At 42.9% G+C, this 22139-nt stretch overlaps 1 protein-coding gene across 1 annotated transcript in view; it reads right to left on the minus strand.

The window, feature by feature from the left end:
- The window catches only part of LOC144610427 (histone acetyltransferase KAT6A-like), a 156813-nt gene that overhangs the window by 66668 nt on the left and 68006 nt on the right, over window positions 1–22139 (minus strand). The window contains exon 3 of the mRNA XM_078429092.1: window positions 3822–3930. Coding sequence (XP_078285218.1) covers window positions 3822–3930 — 109 coding nt within the window. The remainder of the gene's footprint in view (window positions 1–3821; window positions 3931–22139) is intronic.

Raw genomic sequence — 22139 nt, forward strand, 5'->3', positions numbered from 1 at the left:
TTGCAAATAAAATTAGGTTTCTAACAGAAAACGGGATTTTTTAAAACATTGTATTCTTTCATGAAATATGGATGTCAGTGACATTTATTATCCATCCCAAATCGTGCATTTTCTGGTTCATTTTTTATCATTTTGCCCACATTTTAACCTGAAACCAGCAGTAATTATTGCGGTTAATTATGAACCAAATTACAAGCTTGCCTTTTCCGAGCCAAAGTTCCAAAAAAAGCCAATTGGAAGAGTGCTCTGGGCATTGTGTAGGGTATAAGCTAAACTACTAAGGAGCATTGGGTGTTTAAATGTTGTCTTGATGCTTTGGGGGCGAAAAGATCTAATGGCAGAGCTCTGATGAAATGTGGAGGCGCTGGAAAGAATCAGTATTCTGGCGACTGAGATTTAGATGTCAAAATGCTGGGCAGAGAGGGTGGGATTACCTTTGGTGTTAAAGTCCTGGGAGAGGACTATAGAGTGTCAAGGAAGATTGCAGGAAAGCACTGCAGCTGAGATTTGGTTCTGCATGTATTTCTTTCAGTAAGACACCAAGGAATAGGCAACATGTGGTTTTCCAGGAGAATGATACGAGCTAATGTGAAGCCTTACCATCGATGAGATCAGCTGCCCGAATGACTAACCATGCCTCTCCCATTGAGAAGCAGAAAAAAATATCTCCATGTTATTTGTACAACTGCGACCAAATATTTAAAGGATGCAATACAGTCTAAATTAATTAATTTTGGGACACAAAGCTAAATCACAAAGTATCGTTCCATTAAATGAATGAATCGTTCCAAAGCAGAAGTCTTTGATCATCAACAACAGAAGTGCAGGGCTTGATTTGGGTTCCTCTTGAGGAGGCAACATCTTAATCTGAATTGAAGATGTACCAGTCATCACGATTGAAGTTGAATAATATTTCACGAGCAAAAAAAATATTTCTAGCTTAAATGGATGATTGTTTGCAAACAGAACTATCTCAGGGCTGGACAGCTGAATCTCAAAAGCTGCAGATGCATGTCCAACAGCTGAAATGTGGTTCCCCTATTGATTTGAAGCTACTCCATGCAAAGCACGCACTCAAAACAACAAGGGGACTGCATTTTGAGATGCAGGCATTTTACATCTATCTACGCTTCTTACTTGCTAAATCTACTGTTTTTTAAATGCCTGGTTAATGTGTCCATTCAGCAACCACACCTGGGTGTAACAGGCAAAACTGCTCATATATTGTATCTAAGGTTCAGAAGTTTGGAGGCGAGTTTGGTCGGGATTGCGATGTTGAAGGCGGATCTACAGCCTGACTGGAGAGCACACAAAGAAAAATGTTCACTGCATCTTAGTTCATGGGACACAAATAAACTAATATACATAAAGGCAATGTTATTGTCCGAGTTAAAGATTACCCCTGTGTTCTAAACACTACCACACTTAGTTACTAATAACTATTTCAATATTTTATCTCCTTTAATTCAATTCACTTGGTTTTCTTGAAGAGATGCATACCAGGTCTCAGGGTATTAGCCTGTCTCAGCTAATGTTACCCAAATCCATGCCAACCTTCCTGTTTTTGTCTCTGCCTTTGACATTCAGGATTCCCTACTCTATCTGTCCAAATGCCATCTCACATTGGCATTCAATCACCTTGCCTCCATTATTAGTTTCCAACCAACATCTCGGAGATCTATTCGGGTCACCACTTATCCAGCAGCAACATCAACTGGACGTTTTCATGCTCTTTCCAATTGTCACTCACAGCCTTTGGCCAGTTCAGCTTACAAACTGAAAACTAGTACTTTGAGAGCCTTAACGTCTCATCTAAAAACTTTAAACTGGTTGAAAACGATTCTGTGAAATGGCAGGGAGACTGCTCTTGAGATAGGAAAGCAGAAGTAAAACTTAAGTCATGGAAGTTTCATTCTTTTTCAACCATTGGGCGGCACGGTGGCACAGCGGTAGAGTTGCTGCCTTACAGCGAATGAAGCGCCGGAGACTCGGGTTCGATCCTGACTACGGGCGCCGTCTGTACGGAGTTTGTACATTCTCCCCGTGACCTGAGTGGGTTTTCTCCGAGATCTTCGGTTTCCTCCCACACTCCAAAGACGTACAGGTATGTAGGTTAATTGACTGGGTAAATGTAAAAATTGTCCCTAGTGTGTGTAGGATAGTGTTAATGTGCGGGGTTCGCTGGGCGGTGCGGACTCGGTGGGCCGAAGGGCCTGTTTCCGCGCTGTATCTCTAAATCTAAAAATCTAAACCATCTCAATTACTGGATCATCATTTGAGGAGAAGAACAACAAGAGTAGGCTGAACTTCAGAGGGGAATAGTTGTCAGACTGACTTGTGGACTAAACATTGGAAAACAGGACCTTCTAAGCGAGACTAAATGGTATGGAATGTATGCAGATCCCTATTGGCTAGCGTGTGAAGTTATTATTAGTTAGTTATTTAGTTGAATAAGATTTACGGTCGACTTGTCTGGAGTCTGCAACATTTTAAATGGGAAGTGGTGGTCTACCTTGCTAAACAGGTCCACAATGGCAGTCTTCAGCAGCAGAAAGCAGATAACATCACCGTGACTAAAGCCTAATATTTGAGTCACTGCTGATACTCATGAAGGGCATGAAAACAGAGCAACAAACAGGAGATAGCTAAAGGAAAGCAGAACACACAATGAAGGTATCACAAAATGCTGAAGTAACTCAGCAGGTCAGGCAGCATCTAGGAGAGAGGGAATGGGTGACGTTTCGGGTCGAGACCCTTCTTCAGACTGATGTCAGGGGGGCGGGACAAAGAAAGGATATAGGTGGAGACAGGAAGACAGTGGGAGACCTGGGAAGGGGGGGGGGGGGGGGAAGAGAGAGTCAGAGGAACTATCTAAAGTTGGAGAAGTCAATGTTCATACTGTTGGGCTGCAAGCTGCCCAAGCAAAATATGAGGTGCTGTTCCTCCAATTTCTGATGGGCCTTACTATGGCACTGGAGGAGACCCATGACAGAAAGGTCAGACTGGGAGTGGGAGGGGGAGTTGAAATGCTCAGCCACCGGGAGATCAGGTTGGTTAAGCTGAGCGAAGGTGTTGAGCGAAACGATCGCCGAGCCTGCGTTTGGTCAATGAAACAAATTAAGTTGTTAAAGAGACCAGGAAAGTCAGGGACTGTAAATAAATAGAATGGATGAAAGCAAATGAGAAAAGAGATAAATACCAAGGGCAAATGAGAGGACACAGAATGAGAAAAGTGGATATGTAAAGAATTGTGAGATCAGGCCAAAAATATTGAAAGATAGGGTGCAAAGGAATAATAGAAAGAAATTGAAAGTGAAAATTGAGACAAACACAAGAACTTAAAGAAAAATAGAAATCTTGGTTAAACTGTCGGTAACAAGCAGCATTCCAAATGCCACTTTAATGAGCAGGACTTTGAAGCATTTTGCATAATGTGCCTGTCATCTGGCATGAGTAAAAACAATAATTAAATTTGTAATTTCTTTCCCTGGCACTTGAGGTTTGAAGTTAGCTGCCCTTTAGTGGGGGTCAGGCAATCAATCATTTATTATAATGGCGATTCTGGACTCCAGGCACCAGCAGAACAGGAAAACGGGGAGTCAGGGTGCATTTGTTGCTCTTCACGTTCACTTTCACCCCAGAGCTCTGTGATGCACCACACTGCCCCCCCCCCCCCACATCATTAAAACAGAACCGGAGAAACCGCACGCAGAACCTTCAACCCCAAAAGTATCCCTTTGTCAAGAGCTTAAAACTTTCAAGACTCATTCAGTCGCACGAAGAAGATTGAAATATTATCAACATTTTGGAAGAATACATACCGCTATTACCACAGTCTGCACAGGAAATGAGTTCCTCGCGCTTCTTTTCTCGATTCTGCTCTTTTGTTCCCAGACAAAATCCACAGATTGGAATTGGTTCTGCACGGGGCTATTGGCAGAAGAAAACAGATGTTTTACACATCGACATTATCAGCACATTCACCGTTAGCGGGGACGGACCACAATCCCGGGGTTTTAAGAAGAAATAAACGTTGCCAGCTGACCCAACGACTCAACAAGAATCCAAGTTGCGGTTGCTCTGGGGGAAAGCCCTCCACTGAGACAGTTGGCTGGAGATCTGGATGGTCCGTCAAGTGAGACAATAAACCGTTCTTTAACATCAAAGGCCCACCCCTGTCCCCCTCACTCCTCCCCCCCCCCCCCCCCCCCACCCATCGCAGAGTGTCAACTTTAGTTCTCAAAATGGGAATTGAACCAAAAGCAGCATCTCAGAGGTAAAGTTTCACTCCATTTTCAATGAACTACCTTGTTTTTCTACTTAATCTCGGAGGACTCTCCATGAAGATAAAAAAAATAATTAAGAGAACCATTTTGTTTGCGCAAACCTAAAAAAAAAACAATGCCAAGTTGACCTTATAAAAACATGAGATACAACAGCGTGAGAAGGGGGCATCGTGCCTTGTCGATGACCAATGGCCGTTTACTTTGATGGACATTGACAGTAAATTAGCAACCATTTTCACACTGGCACCCGACAGACAAGAAGGTGTAAAAAAAAATCTATTCCGGCCATCCTGCAGGCTTCAAACTCCAATGTTTGATTACAAATCCAGAAATCGAGCACTTCAGACACAAATAATTCAGAGAAGCTAAGTCAACAAAGGGGAGCTTTCCCAATGCATCATCCATCTGGCTTCTCAACCAATACGAGTATCAATACTCATCCACCTGCCTGCTCAATGATAATCTGAGTAGAAAATATTTAACAACCTTTTGAGATGGTAATTTTAACCTAACAAAACAAATCAAAGTGCTTCAGAAGAGCATTAAAAAATATATTGTGTTCTTGTCTGTGTATCTACAGGGACAATTTAAGAATTTGCAATCTTAGAACATAAGACACTGGAGTGTAATGTTATTGTAATAAAGACCGAGAGTGCGGAGAAGAAATAGCAGGTCAGGGGAGTGTAATACAGGGCTAATTGTCTTAAATCATCCATCTGATTTTCTGTACAATTTATTGCATCTGCAGTTTTATTTTTGCCTTTGGCATAATAATATTGTTATTTGAAACAAAACACTAAGAAAGGCTTTGAGAAAATGTTAACACTGGTGAGAACAACTTGGAAGAGGTGTGAGGTATCTCTCAGCAGACAGCTTTGGCACCTTTCACATCCCCTGTTGAAAGGGAATTCATGTTTCATTCAGTCAGTAGAACCACCAAAACAGCCCCACATGACAGCCATTTATTGCACTGCTGCAAGTTAAAGAATCTAGTTTTATGCAGTGCAAATCCTTGTCTCGGGGTGATCCAAAGCTCCGTGCAGCCACTGAAGTACTTTTTAAAGCACTATTTAATTAAAGAAATGCAGCAGCAAATTTTCAAGACTACCAAATACTACAAGCAGCCATGAACGAGCAAGCAGGTATCCGGCAGCAACAAAGAACTGCAGAAGCTGGTTTTAACCAAAGATAAGACACAAAAAGCTGGAGTAACTCAGCGGGTCAGGTAACGTCTCTGGAGAAAGGAATAAATGACGTTTCGGGCTGTGACCCTTCTACAGACTGAAGAAGGGTCTCGACATGAAGGGTCAACTATTCCTCTTCTCGAGAGATGGTGCCCGATCTGTTGACTTACTCCAGATTTTTGTGTCTATCAGGTAGGATCTCTGGCGAAATAGGATAGGTGACATACGGGTGGAGACCCTTCTTCAGTCCCAACCCAAAACATCACCTGACCCGCTGACATACTCCAGTACTTTGTGCCTATATTGTGCAGGTATCAGTGTTAGTGAAGAGATAATATTTGTGCAGGACAATGGAAGACTGCTCGTGCATCAAAATAGTATCAAGAAGATCTGGGAGGACAGCAAGAGAATTTAAAGACTCATTTGTCAATGAATGAGTCATATCTTATATTTCATTTTCTTTACAACATAGGTGGCTTTCTGTCCCTCTTTACTAGCCTAAGAGCAATCCCATTACTTCACTTAATTCCTGGTGACTTATTCTCTCTCTCTCCTATCGGTTAATTCAACCCCCAGCTCTCCTGCTACCCACCTATGCTAAGGGTAATTAAAAGTAGCATACCTTGCCTTAAACCTTCCAAACAGCACATCTTTGGGATGTGGGAAGAAACCGGAGCACCTGGGGAAACCCGCATGGTCACGGGGAACATTTGACTGGATCCCCGGACCTGTGAGGCAGCAGCACTGCCTGCTGCACTGCCGTGTTGCTACTGCCCACGTGAAAGGGCAGAGGCCCTCAATTTAAAGTGCAACGTTCCAGAAAGGTGGGATGTGAAGTTCCCTACATAATTACATTGCAATAAGACATTGTACAGCACAGAAATAGGCCCTTCGGCCCGCCTATCCATTCTAACCTTTTTGCCCATCTGTACTAATGCCACCTCCCTGCATTAGGACTTTGCCTTGTCCACTTTAGTGTACGTCTCTGATCTCTTTTCATAATAGGAAAACAAAAACTGCAGATGCTCGTTTAAATCGAAGGTAGACACAAAATGCCGGAGTAACTCAGCGGGTCAGGCTGCATCTCGGGAGAGAAGGAATGGGTGACGTTTCGGGTCGAGGCCCTTCTTCAGACTGAAGAAAGGTCTCGCCCCGAAACGTCACCCATTCCTTCCCTCCCCAGATGCTGCCTGACCCGCTGAGTTACTCCAGCATTTTGTGTCTACCCTCTCTTTTTATAATTCCTTTCCCATCTCCCTCTATTGTCGGTCTGCACACCGACTGCTATCCTTCCTCGCTGAGCCCATCTGTTTTCGAGTGCTCTCATTCTTCCAAGATGGTCTCTCGTTTTCTACCTGCTCATCCAGTTACCCACCTGCTAGCTAGCCTTACCGTTCATGCAATCTGCTTCAATGTCTACCTCATAGCTGTGCTGATGTACACACTGACCCATGCACTAGACGGACAGCAGATTTACAGCAGACATGTAACGCTGGTTGTGACAGGAGGGAAATGCACTTAAATCATAAAGGTTTTAAAACATAATGAAATCATAAGAAAAATCTAAGTATACACACACACACACACAATGGGTCAAAATACTGTTGTGTTGACCCTATATAACTTGTATAATATTAATTTTAATATTACTTAACTTGCATAATATTAATTTTAATATATTTAAATATCTTAAACAAAACCAGATCGTGGTTAAACTCAGTAATGTATGCTATTATTAATACTAAAGTGCTTGTCTCTGACCTCAGTTTCCACTGCCACAGACCTAAACGATGGCAATAGTTTTCTGGAGAGAGTTTTATGACTTTTGAAGGGGCAGGAAATCCAAAGGCAAAATAAAATGTCATTAAATTTGCGTAACAGCAAAGAGAACTGATTGCAGTCTCCCTTGCTGCCCGGTAACAGACACTACCTCACGCTGTTCCATTATAAACAGCAGGTGGTGCAGCTTCAGACCAGTCTGAGAGCTGCACTGCACCCCAGCTGCCCGAACCAAAGGGAAACACGTTGCTGAAAGTATTTGAGTGGCTGAAGGGGGGGAGAGAGGGGGAGAGAGAGGGAGAGAGAGAGAAACTCAGCAATCCAGAATGAATGCAAGCACATTCGACAAAAGGCCGAATAAGCTGACGGTGCACTTTCCCCACTATCTTTTGCAGTCGAGAATATGTGCAATTTTTGTTGAAAAAGGTGCTGCTCAGAACGTTACTCCCCTTTTTTTTCCACACACGTCGAAAGGCAGCTTCTTCTGATATGCCACATGGTGCCGAAAAGCCACCACTAGGGGTCACCAACTGCAGTTGTACGGTCGACCGGGCCAGTGATTTTCAGTACAAGATTCAAGTATTTCCATCCAGAAATCAGAGGGAAAGCACAGGGAGGAGGTCTGGAAGCCCACTGTGCACGTGCTGGCACTTTGAAAGAGCAATCATATCCAGTCTAACCCGACAATGCATAATCACCGGTGTGGGTAGAGATTGGCTGGCTAGTAGGAGGCAGAGAATAGGCACAAATGAGTCTTTTTCTCGTTGGAGAGATGTAGCAAGCAGTGTGGGACTGGGATTGGGGCTGGGGCCTGAACATTTTCAAACAAACAATATGAACCACTTGGATGAAGGCACAGAGGATGTGGCTGCGAATTTGGCTGATGACACAAGGATAGGTTGAAAAATAAGCTCTAAGGGGGTGTGAGAGGACTGCCTTAGGATATATTTTTTTATTCACAAAATGCTGGAGTAACTCAGCAGGTTAGGCAGCATCTCGGGAGAGAAGGAATGGGTGACTGAAGAAGGGTCTTGACCCGAAACGTCACCCATTCCTTCTCTCCCGAGATGCTGCTTGACCTGCTGAGTTACTCCAGCATTTTGTGAATAAATCGATTTGTACCAGCATCTGCAGTTATTTTCTTATATGCCTTAGGATATAGATGGGTTTGAAGATACACAAAAAGGTGGAGTAACTCAGCGGGACCGGCAACATCTCTGGGGAGAAGGAATGGGTGAAGTTTCGGGTCGAGACCCTTCTGTAGACATCTGATGAATGGTGTGGGGTCGTAGAGCTGGGAGATGCAGAAAGGTGTTCTAGTGAGTGGCTCGCAAAAGGCTGGTCTGCAGGTCTAGCAGGTTTTTAAAAAAGCTAATTGAACGTCATCATTTATTGGGACGGGCAGCATCTCTGGTGAGAAGATGCCTGGCCCGCTGAGTTACTCCAGCATTTTGTGCCCATCTCTGGTGTAAACCAGCATCTGCAGTTCCTTGCGACACATTTTCATTTACTGAGCAGGGATGAAATATAAAAGTAGGGAGGCTATGCTTTAGTTAAATAGGGCAGCATGAAGTGTGGATGGATTCAAGAGCAGGGAAGTTGGTCCATCAGGCAAACAAACCTCCCTTCCATTGATGTAATAAGAAGGAACTGCAGATGTTGGTTTATCCCAAAGAGAGGAGAATATTAGGAAGTTTCAATGGAAATGTGACAAGTTGAATGAATGGATAGGAATGTAGCATTCAGAACATATTACAGGAAATTGTGAGGTCAACTACTTTGATGCATATGATAGAAAAGCTGAGTATTTGTTAGATGGTAAGAGATTGAGTAGTGTTCAAAGGGACATAGGTGATCCTGTGCAAAGTCGGCACGGTAGGGCGGCACGGTAGCGCAGCGGTAGAGTTGCTGCTTTACAGCGAATGCAGCGCCGGAGACTCAGGTTCGATCCTGACTACGGGTGCTGCACTGTAAGGAGTTTGTACGTTCTCCCCGTGACCTGCGTGGGTTTACTCCGAGATCTTCGGTTTCCTCCCACACTCCAAAGACGTACAGGTATGTAGGTTAATTGGCTGGGTAAATGTAAACATTGTCCCTAGAGGGTGTAGGATAGTGTTAATGTACGGGGATCACTGGGCGGCACGGACTTGGAGGGCCGAAAAGGCCTGTTTCCGGCTGTATGTATATGATATATGATAAGGCAACATACAACCGCAGCATGTGACGAGGGAGGCCAATGTTATGTTAGCCTTGACTGCGAGAGGATTTGAATACAGGAGAAAATAAGTCTTGATGCAACTGCATCTGGCCTTGATGAGACCACACCTTACATTATGTGTAGTTTTGTCCTTTCTTACCCTCAGGTGTACATGACACAACGGAACTGCATTGACGAGTCATTAGATTGGATCTGGGAATCAAGCAGACCGGAACTGTAATAGAGCTTGGACTCACAAAACTAAGTCTCACCAAAATTTACAAAACGTTCTAAGGGCTTGACAGGGTAGACGCAGAGAAGATGCTTCCCTTGAAGACCAGAGGGCACAGGTTCACAATTATGAGTAGACTTCAAGAGTTGAGATAGGGAGAAATTTCTTTACGTCTTTTAGAATTTTCAATGTCAAGAGGATTGAAGAAGTTCAGTCGATATATGGACAGTGCTGGAAAATTACACAGAGATAGATCAGCCATTATCTTGATGTAAAAACTACTCTTGCTCCTACTTTGAATGACAGACTCTTTGTATTTGCATTTGCAAAAGTCAAAACGATTTGCACAGTCGTCCGGTTGTGCAAAATTACCCTTTAACTGACGGTTCCAACACAAGACGACGGAGATATCAGCAGGTGCGGGGATGAAAGCTATCAACCAATTTGTTCTGTTATACGGCACACTCAAACTGTATATTCCTCCACAAGTGTCTCTGCAGGTTTATTTAAAATGGCACAAGTTGTCTATGAAATTACTTTCTTTATTGCAGAAAATGAAGACCAATCTTCTCTGTAGAAGCTGCATTCATGACAGTGCATTATGCAATTAACATGTGAAGTAGGCATTGTCATCTTCACTAGCAACAGGGCTCCCTCCAGTCTAGCTACAGGGCATATTACTGAAGCAGACTGCAGTCAGATTACACTCTGTATTGAGGGCAGGGGCAGGATGGATCCACAGGAAGCTGACATCCTGACCTCTCTGGCTCAGGGATCAGAGCACTCTAACCCGTGGCAATAACAATCTACTTAAACTGTACGGTCTCGGAATCAGTAATCCCTGGATACATGGACTAGTTCTAGTGCTCAGAAAGAATAATCTCTCCAGGCCTTTTACCCAGTGGTGTGACTTGCGTTTGAAATCCAAATCAAATCAAGCGTTGACTGCTGACTGATGTCACTGAGAATCACTTCACGGAGCAAGTGCAGACAGTTAACAAATATACCCGATTTCATAAATTCATAAGTCATAGGAGCAGAATTAGGCCATGCGGCCCTTCGAGATTTCTAAAATCAGAGTGGATTACTTCAGTGAATCAGGGCAATGTGTGAGGCAGCAGATTTAGTGCAATCTTTACAAAACAAGCCAATACCACCATTCCTCCCTTAAAGGCATGCGCTACCATTGCTTTTTCTTCTCGGCAGCTGTGTTGAAACACCTCACCGATGAGGCCTGATTTTGAATGGTAGACAGCAACATTATGAAGCTCTTTTGATGCAAAACATCGAAAGGTGCGTCATAAACTTCGCAAAGAAACTTAGTTATTTAACATCCTTTTCCATCAAAGTATGTCCTAAAATGCTTTAAAAGGGGGACTTCGTTGGATAGAAAGTGCAGGCATTGTTGCAATGGAGGAAACAGCAGCTAACTTGCATACACCAACCTCCCACACACACCGTGCTAATAATCAGAAAATCTGAAATGAAAGGGGAATAATTTTTGATTATGACTCTTTGTGTTGTTATTTTAAATAGTAGCAAGGGGATTTTCATGATAAGATTATCAGAACCTGTACTTAACATACCATCCGAAAGACTGCACCTTTGGCACCTTCCTCACCGACAAATTAAAATGAAAACTTCAAACGCTGCAAATCTGAAATAAAGTTAGAGAATGTTGAAAATAGCAATTCTGATAGCATCTGGGCGTGGAACAGAGTTAATGTCTCAGGTCAAAGACAATGGGTCTTGACCTGCTGAGTGCTTCCAATATTTTCTGCTTTCACTACTATACTGAAATACGTTCATAGTGTAAGAAAATAACTGCAGATGCTGGTACAAATCGACGGTATTTATTCACAAAATGCTGGAGTAACTCAGCAGGTCAGGCAGCATCTCAGGAGAAAAGGAATGGGCGACGTTTCGGGTCGAGATCCTTCTTCAGACCTGAAGTCTGAAGAAGGGTCTCGACCCGAAATGTCGCCCATTCCTTCTCTCCTGAGATGCTGCCTGACCTGCTGAGTTACTGCAGCATTTTGTGAATAAATACGTTCATAAGTCATACGAGCAGAATTAGGCCATTTGGCCCATCTAGTCTACTCCATCATTCAATCGTGGCTGATTTATCTTTCCTTCTTAACACCAATCTCCTGCCTTTTCCCCATAACCCTTACTGTTCAAGAATCTGTCAATCTCCACCTTAAAAGTACCCAATGACTTAGCCTCCACAGCCATCTGTGACAATGAATCCCGCAGATTCACCACTCTCTGACTAAAGAAATTCCTCAACTCCTTTCTAAAGGTATGTCCTTTATGGCCTAGATTTCTGTGCTCGAATAGGAACCCATCCTCCTGACTCGAGGAGAGAAAATGCCATCCTCTACGCCTAGCTAATACTAATACACTGTTAATAAATACAAATGCAAAGATGGGAAATTAAACATGTCTCTGGGTTCCAACAGGTGACCAAAAAATAGGTTGAAGATCCTAAATGGAGGAAGATCTAAAAAAAAAAGGCGCTTCAATCAGGTCTTTGTGAAAGAGAAACTGAGGAAAAAAAGAATTTACAAAGGGAACACCAAGGGAAGGAACATGGTCTCCAAAGATGCTGATATCAGTGTTGAAGTAAAGAGAGGTGAGTTACGAAAAACGTCAAACGCAGGTTAACAGAGAGAGGGCCAAAGGGTTGACAGCTACAAAATCCAAATTGAATAAAAGAATGAAATGGCATGGAAAGATAAATGATTTGTTTGATTGTTAACAACGGGATGGGAATAGGATTAGACTGGACAGCAGGAAGTAATGTTGATCAACAAGGAAAGAGACAAACTTTAGACTGGACTTACTGTAAGACAGGTTATGGGTGACAGTACCGAATAGAAGTTTATGGAAGATTAAAAAATAGGGAGCTGGCTATACAATTCACTTTTCAAATGGCACAAGGAGGTCATGGGGGCACTATTTGTAAACCAGTTATCTTTGAATTGGAGATTCATAGAATTGGAAGCTTGTGTCCATAAAACAGAATGCAATTGGACAGGTTGCTGAACTTGCCACAGATAGTGAACAGGGTGTGAATGGATGAGGTGATCAAGATACAAGAATGGTGATAATGGGTTGAAGGTTACATATTTAGTCTTACCAGTATTAGTTTGAGGAGATAAGAACATTTTGAAAATAATTTTGAGTCCTAATTAAACTGCTTGAAATTATATAACCTGGTAGAATTCTCCCACCTATAAAACATGTTTTCCACCATGAAGACTTTTGTTCTCTTGTTCAGAATCCTGTTGCCAAGAATTGAAAGCATAGAATAACTGAAGGACAATATCTGAGGATTTACAAATTTGAAAAGACTGTTGGAAATGAAGCAGGCTTAAGCTGGCACCTGCATCTCCTGCGGTTGCAGGGGAAAGTGCATGGGGAGAGAGTGGTTTGGATGGGAAGGGACGAGTTAACCAGGAAGTTGCAGAGGGAACACAGAGTCTGAAGAAGGGTCTCGACCCGAAATTCACCCATTCCTTCTCCCCAGTGATGCTGCCTGTCCTATTGAGTTACTCCAGCATTCTGCGTCACCAAGTTTAAGCTTCGCTGAGCAGCAACAGTGGAAAATTGCATGGCTGGTCACAACTGGATTCAACCACAAAAAATGAACGCATTTCCAATTTATTTTGTTATCTTTAAGTATTTGTCAACTTCGAATTTTCATGCAACAGAATTCATCTTTGCCCCGAGGTGCGGTTGGATGTGAAATTTTGTTGGAAATGCCGGCACAAGAGACTGCAGATGCTGGAATCTGCAGCAAAAGAAAAAGTAAAGCAGCTGGAGAGACTCAGCGGGTCAGGTTGCATCTGCGAAAGGAAATGGGCAGTCAATGTTTCGGGTTGAGAACTTTCCTTCCAACACCATCCAGATGAAGGGTCTTGAACAAGATCATCGACGATCCATTTCTTTCCAAAGATAGTGGGTGGTGCAGTGGTAGTGTTGCTGTCTCACAGCACCAGAGATCCGAGTTCGAGCCTGACCACGGTTGCTGTCTGTACGGAGTTTGTACGTTCTCCCTGCGACCTCGTGGGTTTTCTCTGGGCGCTCCGGTTTCCTTCCACATTCCAAAGACATACAGGTTTGTGGACTAATGGGCTTCTGTAAATTGTCCCGAGTGTGTGGAATAGTGCCAGTGTACGGGGATCGCAGGTCGACACAGACTCGGTGCGCCGAAGTGTCCGTTTCTATGCTCCATCTCTAAACTAAAAAACTAGGATCCTGACCCACTGAGTTCCTCCAGCTGCTCTTTTTTCCCCTATGTGAAATGCCTCTGGGCATTATATTCTTCTTAAACCACAACAAGCTGTTATTGTTGTTGAATTCTCACTTTATATTGTCCCAGAGGGGAAGAAAATTACTATTTTTGAAGATATGTTTCCACTTTGGTTCTGTGGATTGGATTCTAAGGCAAACGAAGAAACCTTTGTAGGATTCTTGGCCGCTGCCACTGATGGTGGTGCTTGATGGGGCCGGAAGGGTTGTTTGTGGTAGTCAGCATTCCTTGCACTGTTTACACGTAGTCTGCAAGTATTTCCACTGTTTAGATTCGAGGTGCTCAGTGGCTTTCTGGATGGTCTTTCTCCAGAGACCAAGGATTCCCACAGATCGTTAAAGATGTTGTATTTTTGCGAGGAGGATCCAAGAACATTCTTAAAACATTTTCTCTGACCTGGAAATTTCCTACTGCAATCGTGCACGGAGAAAAAAATATCTATTTTGCAAGTTCTGCGCCAGACACACGGGACAATCGGACCTGGATAAATGAGATCAAACCTTCGATGGAGGGGACGTTGGCCTGGGAGACACAGGTTCACCTTTCCCGCCCCCTAACTTTGCTCTAGCAGGAAGTTTGTTGGAGATGAAGTATAGAACTGGAAGCTTGAGATGGGAGTTGGTGCAACAACACTGGCCCTTGACTGCAAGGGAATTCCCCCAGCAGTTTGTTTTTGCTCACGATTCCCGAATCTGCAGTCTCACTTATGTCTCCACAGAACCTGAATTAGCAGATCTGAAGAACATAGTTTCAGAAAGATAAACTATGCTTCAGAGGGAAACAGTGAGTTTTGCAATACAAGATAGACAATGGACAATAGATGCAGGAGGAGGCCATTCGGCCCTTCGAGCCAGCACCGCCATTCAATGTGATCATGGCTGATCATTCTCAATCAGTACCCCGTTCCTGCCTTCTCCCCATACCCCCTGACTCCGCTATCCTTAAGATCTCTATCTAGCTCTCTCTTGAATGCATTCAGAGAATTGGCCTCCACTGCCTTCTGAGGCAGAGAATTCCACAGATTCACAACTCTCTGACTGAAAAAGTTTTTCCTCATCTCCGTTCGAAATGGCCTACCCCTTATTCTTAAACTGTGGCCCCTGGTTCTGGACTCCCCCAACATTGGGAACATGTTTCCTGCCTCTAACGTGTCCAACCCCTTAATAATCTTATATGTTTCGATAAGAACCCCTCTCATCCTTCTAAATTCCAGTGTATACAAGCCTAGTCGCTCCAGTCTTTCAACATAGATAGCAGTTACTTAACAGCATGCCAAAATCACGGCCTTGAATCCTCTCCTTCCAATTGCAGAGAGGCTGCAACCTCACACACCAGGCATATAAGAAACACTGAAGGGTTCCCACCCGAAACGTCACCCATCCTTTTTCTCCAGAGATGCAGCCTGACCCGCTGAGTTACTCCAGCACTTTGTGTCTATCTACAAGAAACATTACTTCATTCTAAACCTCAGGAATTAGAAGCAGCCTGCGATTCTGTGCCTTTGATTTGGTGCCGGGGGCTGCATTGGGTAGAACCCTCCATGCCAAATGTCCCAACAGTCCAGGGAGCTCTCCCATACTGACAACACTACTCTGGTGTCCTTTGCCTTCTCCCAACAATAATGCAGCACATGAACACGTCCAGATGGCAGATGAGGCCAATGAGGTGGAGTGTGTGCAAAAGCAGCCCTGAAGAATTGTTCCACCTCACAGCTGTCTGCACTTTGAAAAGACAATCCATTATAAAAATAAAAGAAATAAGATTAGGAGTAGACAGTCAGCCCCTTGAGTAAATCAGTAAATTCATGACTGATCTGATCTCGGCTTTGTAATAAAAATGAACTGCAGATACTGGTTTACACCAAAGATAGACACAAAATGCTGGAGTAACTCAGGCAGCATCTCTGGAGAAAATGGATAGGTGATGTTTTGGGTCTGATGTTTCGGGTCGGGACCCTTCTTCACACTGATTGTGGTGGGGAAGAAAGAGGAACTGGAAGCAAGAAAAGACCAATCAGTCTGAAGTAGGTTCCAGGTTGAAACTTCACCGATCCATTTTCTCCACAGCTGCTGAGTTAGTCCAGCATTTTGTGTCTCTCTCTGATCTTAGCTTTCCTGCTTCTCCCCATAACTTTCAATCCAAATATAGTCCAAAAATCTATCTTATCGTTGAACATACTTAACAACTTAGAACACACAACTTTGCTGGGTAGAAAAATCCAAAGATTCACAATGCCCAGGAAATAAATATGACAGTCTTAAATAAGAATCCTTTCTTCCTGAGACAAGTTCTAGATTCTCCCACGAAGGGAAATAACCTTTCTGCATGTGCAGTCTTGCTACCTCAGAATCCTATATTTTTCAGTAAGATCACTTTTCATTCTTCTAACTTCGAGTATCTGCCCAATGTTTTCCTCAATAATGCAAAAGTAAGATTGAAAGAGGGCACCATCAATCCATCTCAAGCAATCATTAAAGATCTGCATAGATGTACTAGTTTATAAAGTTTCGTTTAGAAATACAACATGGAAACAGGCCCTTATGGCCCTCCGAGTCCGCGTCGACCAACAATCACCCCGTACACTAGTTCTATCCTGCGCTCTAAGGACAATTTACAAGTCAATTAACCTACAAACCTGCAGGTCTTTGGAATGTGACAGGAAACCGGAGCACCTTGGCAGTCACAAGGAGAACTTGCAAACTCCGTACAGAAAGTACCTGCAGCCTGGATCGAACCTGGGTCTCTGGCGCTGTAAGGCTACAACTCTACCGCTGCGCCACTGCAACGCCCTGTTCTTATATCTGTTGTGTATATAATCATTCCAACCGCAACGAGATGATGTCCATAAAAATTTTAACAAGGTCCAATTCTACCCTTCCTTTCTTAATTATTAACATTTATTAGTGGTATTAAAAGATTATTAACATTTTGGGAAACTCATTGACTAACAATTTTGGCCCAAGTTCATTTCCATTAGTTGAATGAATTAGGGATTTTGTGATCGTGCACCATCAGAAATGAAATTACTTCTGCTTTCTGATTTAGATAGTCATGTTGAAACATTAGACATCAGAATTAAATATCACACCTTCTTGTTTGAGAGAAAAAATAGAATAGTCACAGCAGTTATGAATGTATATCTTGGATCCCAATAAGACAAAGAAATGAAAGGTGGTCAATCATTAAAGGTATTCTCTAAATGCCCATGGCTTCTCAACAGAATTACTGAGCTAAAAGCCTCAGAAGACAATCTCAGTTTAAATATGCCTTTTGTAATTGCCTCATTAAAAAAAACCAGCCAATACACTTGGGGCAGCCACTTAGACCAATAACATTAAAAAAGCTAAACTAAAATCCACTTGGAAGTGTTGAAAGATGATAGACACGGTATGAATTAACCCTCACTCCGTCCAGCTCACTAATTCCTTCAAGATTTCTTCACTGGTTAATTTTCTGGAAGAATAAAACCACGCCACTGATATATTGTCAATGGATTGTGTGTAAGCACAATATTTTTCTTTTGCAGGGTTTGAAAATTGTTTTGCCATGGAATGAGGTTTCATTGATAGGAATCTTTTTCCGCTGCAAATTTATTTTACATTTAGAATTTTTTTTTTTTTTTTTAAACGTTTCCCATTGCAGCTCCTGTTTAATTTTCCTGTGGCATCCCGCACCAATTTGCCTGAGGGAGATTGCTCAGCCAAAGCTACTCTGCACCAAACCCTTGGGAGATACGCAGGTGCAGTCCAGGGTGACTTGCACTCCCATTTTTAATTTCAAGGAGCAGATGCTCCATCTCACCAGCCTGCACAGACAAGATCAGAAAAGTGCCGCATGATGAACTTGTGTGTGGAACAAAGGTTTGTGCTTCGGCACCTGAAGTTTAAAAATAACGTGACCGACAAAGCTGTTATTATCTGTAATGATTGAAGGGCCTCTGTAGTTCTGTTAAATTAAGGGGCTTCTTCCTGAGAGATTTACTACATCAATAAGTTGAAGGTGACTGAATGTTTCTACATGATGTAGACATTTCAGGTCCTTGAGTCACTACCAATCCCTTCCCCATTAATATTCCCTGCAACCTATTCTCCCACATTCCCTTCAACTCAGTCGCCCACTCCCCCAACATGTCCCGGGGTTCCACCATCCATCTGGATATGGAAGGCAATTTACAATGGCCAAGTACGTGGCCAGCTCCTATGTCTTTGCGATAAAACCAGAATACCCAGAGGAAATGTATACAGTCACAGGAAGAGCATGCAAACTTCACAAAGACGGCATTGGACATCAGGATTAAATCCAGGTCACTGGAGCTGTGATGTAGCAGCTCTACCATCTGCATCATAATGATGCCCTATTATTTTTACTACCTACGCCAAGATAGCCACGTGTACACATTGGTCATTTGATTTACAGTGGCACAGTGGTTAGAGCTGTTGCTTCACAGCGCCAGAGACCCGGGTTCAATCCTGACTATGGGTGCTGTCTGTGCAGTTTGTACGCTCCTCCGGTGACCGCATGGGTTTTCAGTGGATGCTCGCTTTCCTCCCGAAGACGTGTGGGTTTGTAGGTTAATTGGCTTCTGTAAATTGCCTCTACAGTGTAGGATGCGAAAGTGGGAAAACATGGAACTAGTGAAGGGGTGATCAAAGGTGGGCGTAGACTCGGTGGGCTGAAGGGCATGTTTCCACACAGTATCTCTAAAATTAAAATTCAATGTCAATTTATGAAAGTGCAGGAGATAATTTTGAAATAGCAATTAAATTGCACATGATGTACTTTAAATAAACTATAAGCTAGTAAAAGTCCATCTAGAATACAACAGAGATCAATCAGAATCTTGATTTTGAGTTAAAGTGAGGCCAAACATACCTTATTCAGGCTCTGATCTATTTGGTAAGAACTGCACCCAATGTGCGTTTCATTTTCACAAGCCAGGATATAAGCCAGGCAAAGTAATCTTCTCCCAGACTGCACTTTTTTTTAACCAGGCTTGATAGCTGCAAAAAAAAAAAAACTGCGCCAAAATGATCCATGGTGAATCTATCTCCAATTTTCCACACTGATGAATGGATATTTGGAGAGACAGTATGTTTGTCAGGCATGGCATCACATTGGAAAGTGTGACTGACTGTCGCTGATTGCATTGCATTGCATGGGAATTGCAATTGTTGTTCAGTGTAGTGGCTGGGATCAGGATAATTGGTACTTAAGATAGGAACAATATCTGAGCAATGGCCAATATCCAATGTGTTGACTGGTGTAAGCTTCAGTGAGTTCTAGCTTGTGCTTCGACAGCGATACCAAAGACACTATCATTGCAATGAAGTAATGCTTACATCTGAATATACTGGATATTTTAATAAATTCACAATAAGGATAAATACAAATAAAAACGGATAAAGGAGAAAAATAAAGAACAAAATTAAATATCATGCCTTAATTTGACAACCTCTATAGACACAGGATGGCCCTGCGTTCCTCACAGCTTAGTTTCGTTTAGAGATACAGCGCTGAAGCACGCCCTTCGGCCCACCGAGCCCGCGCCAACCACTATCCTACACACGCCTTGGGGCAATTTACAAATACACCAAGCCAATTAAACTGCAATCCCGTAGGTCTTGAGTGTGGGAGGAAACCGGCGATCCTGGAGAAAGCCCACACGGGTCACGGGGAGAATGTACAAACTGCGTACAGACAGCACCCGTAGGTAGGATCGAACCTGGGTCTCTGGTGCTGTAAGGCAGCAACTCTACCGCTGTGCCACCATGCCGCCCTTTTTTTAACTAGCGAACTTGTTAATAAATATATCCATCATACCCAATGTATTTAATGTATGCGTCTCCATCGTTGAAAAGACAAACGTGGTAACCAATTTGCCCAAAGCAAGGCCCCAAATGCCATAAGGTTATAAGTGACAGGAGCAGAATTAGGCCATTTGGCCCATCAAGTCTACTCCGCCATTCAATCATGGCTGATCTATCTCTCCTTCCTAACCCTATTCTCCTGCCTTCTCCCTATAACCACTGTCACCCGTACTAATCAAGAATTTATCTATCTCTGCCATTAAAAAAATCTATTGACAGCCTCCACAGCCTTCTGTGGCAAAGAATTCCACAGATTCACCACCCTCTGACTAAAGAAATTCTTCCTCATCTCCTTCCTAAAGGAAAGTCCTTTAATTCTGAGGCTGTGCCCTCTGGTCCTAAACTCTCCCACTAGTGGAAACATCCTCTCCACATCCACTCTATCCCAGCCGTTCACTATTTCAGTGGCTGTGTGTGGATAAGTACCATAAAAATTTTGTTACGTTCTATTGGGAGAGTTCCACCATTATTCAAATATTGTCACGGGAATTTTAGCATTCCATTGAGCAGGCAGATGGGGCGTCAACTTAATGTCTCATCCACACGGCATAAAGCAAGACATTCGACACTAATTTTGGGCATGACAAGCCAATTATTGTGTAAATGCTCAATAACATTTCAACGGCGTGATGTGGTGCTAATGCAAGACACTAACTGTTCACCTGATTCAAATTATGAGTGAGATTATGGCAGAAGCACAGATTGCTGTTCATTTAATTATCACTTCCACATAATATGTGAAAAGTGGATTAATTTTCTTTGGAGTGCAGGAATCAAGATTGCTGACAGTCGCAGGCCACCCAGTTAAATGTACTCAGTCTAGCCGAGTAAGGAAACAGCATTCACCACTCTCAGAGCACAGGTTAAATAGTACAACTCCCACCTCTAGACAAACCTTACTCTAAAGGGGCAGGTCACAGAGTTTAAAGAGCTACTGCTGTGATCAGAGTTCAATGTTTCACAGTTCTTCTCCACTGAGGCAGTGACACGAAAATACTACATGTAACTAACTGTCTGTGGCTATCTGCACAGAAGAAAATGATTAACCCTGGCTTTGACCCACAGAACTAAAACACTAATATGCCTTTGCCTGAGACCCTACTTAAAGCTGATCTACAGTAATTCATACATGTAAAAGTAGAGGCTTTCCTCAAATTCAATGAAGCAAGCCACCACCCCACACACATTTCCCATTACAACTCATGTCGTGAGTGACAGTGGGACAACATGCACTGGGCTCTCTTGGAACAAGCCCAAAATAATTATTTTTAGTTTGGTCACAAGATACATTTGTTTTTCTCAAGTCAACATTGGCACCAGTCCTTGGCAGAGTCAAGCTTACTGTGCGCAACAAATATTCCAAGAGGAAAATATGTTACAAATTTAATGTTTTTTTTTTTAAACACTGAAGTTTACTACTGGGTACATAGTTTCCGTGGATAACCAAAAGAAAAACAAAATTCAGTGTGGGTACATCTGGGCAGATGTTGGAGAGAGATGCCAGAGGTTTTCATCTGAGGGTCGAGGATGTCAGAGCAAAATCAGAAGGATAAGTCATTGCAAGACTCAGAATCTGTAGGTTAGCATTCCAAGTGTCGCACGGAATGTGTGGAAACAAAGACTCTGAAGAAGTTTGAAGAAGGGTCCCTACCCAAAACATTACCTATCCATTCCCTCCCGAGATGCTTCCTGATTTGCCGAGTTCCTCCAGCACCTAGTGAATTTCCACATCATGGTGGACAGGGACGGTGAAGAAGAATATAAACAAAGGGATAAAGCAAGCAGTTTAGTTCCAGAGCACATTTTCAGCCAGCACAATGGGCTGAATGAACTCCTCCTGTGGAATAAACTCCTCCAGTGACACAAATTTTCTAATTTTCTATGATACATGTTAGCAGGATGAACTCCATCATTATCAATGGAAATGGGCAGGTCTGGTGCAAACAGGTTAAAATGTACAGGCAGGCCGAGCAACAAGGAACAATACCTGCATTGAGGAGGCAATTAAACAAACCTGAGCAATTACAAACGCCTGTGAAGCCATGTGTCCCAAACATTATGGTGCCCTGGAATGGGGGACTATGTATAAACACTGCTGTAATTTCTACATGGTGAAACCAAAATGGCCTTTATTAAAATCTGACAATGTGCACTCTAAGCACGTGATTTTTTCCTATTACAAATCTCAAATTGTGGAGTACAGAGGCAAATAAATAAATGATGGGTCTTTGTCCCAAACATTATGGAGGGCACTGTATGTTTGGGACTGGGGATAA

Source organism: Rhinoraja longicauda, chromosome 36, assembly GCF_053455715.1.
Source record: "Rhinoraja longicauda isolate Sanriku21f chromosome 36, sRhiLon1.1, whole genome shotgun sequence".
In the NCBI taxonomy this organism is placed as follows: Eukaryota; Metazoa; Chordata; class Chondrichthyes; order Rajiformes; family Arhynchobatidae; genus Rhinoraja; species Rhinoraja longicauda.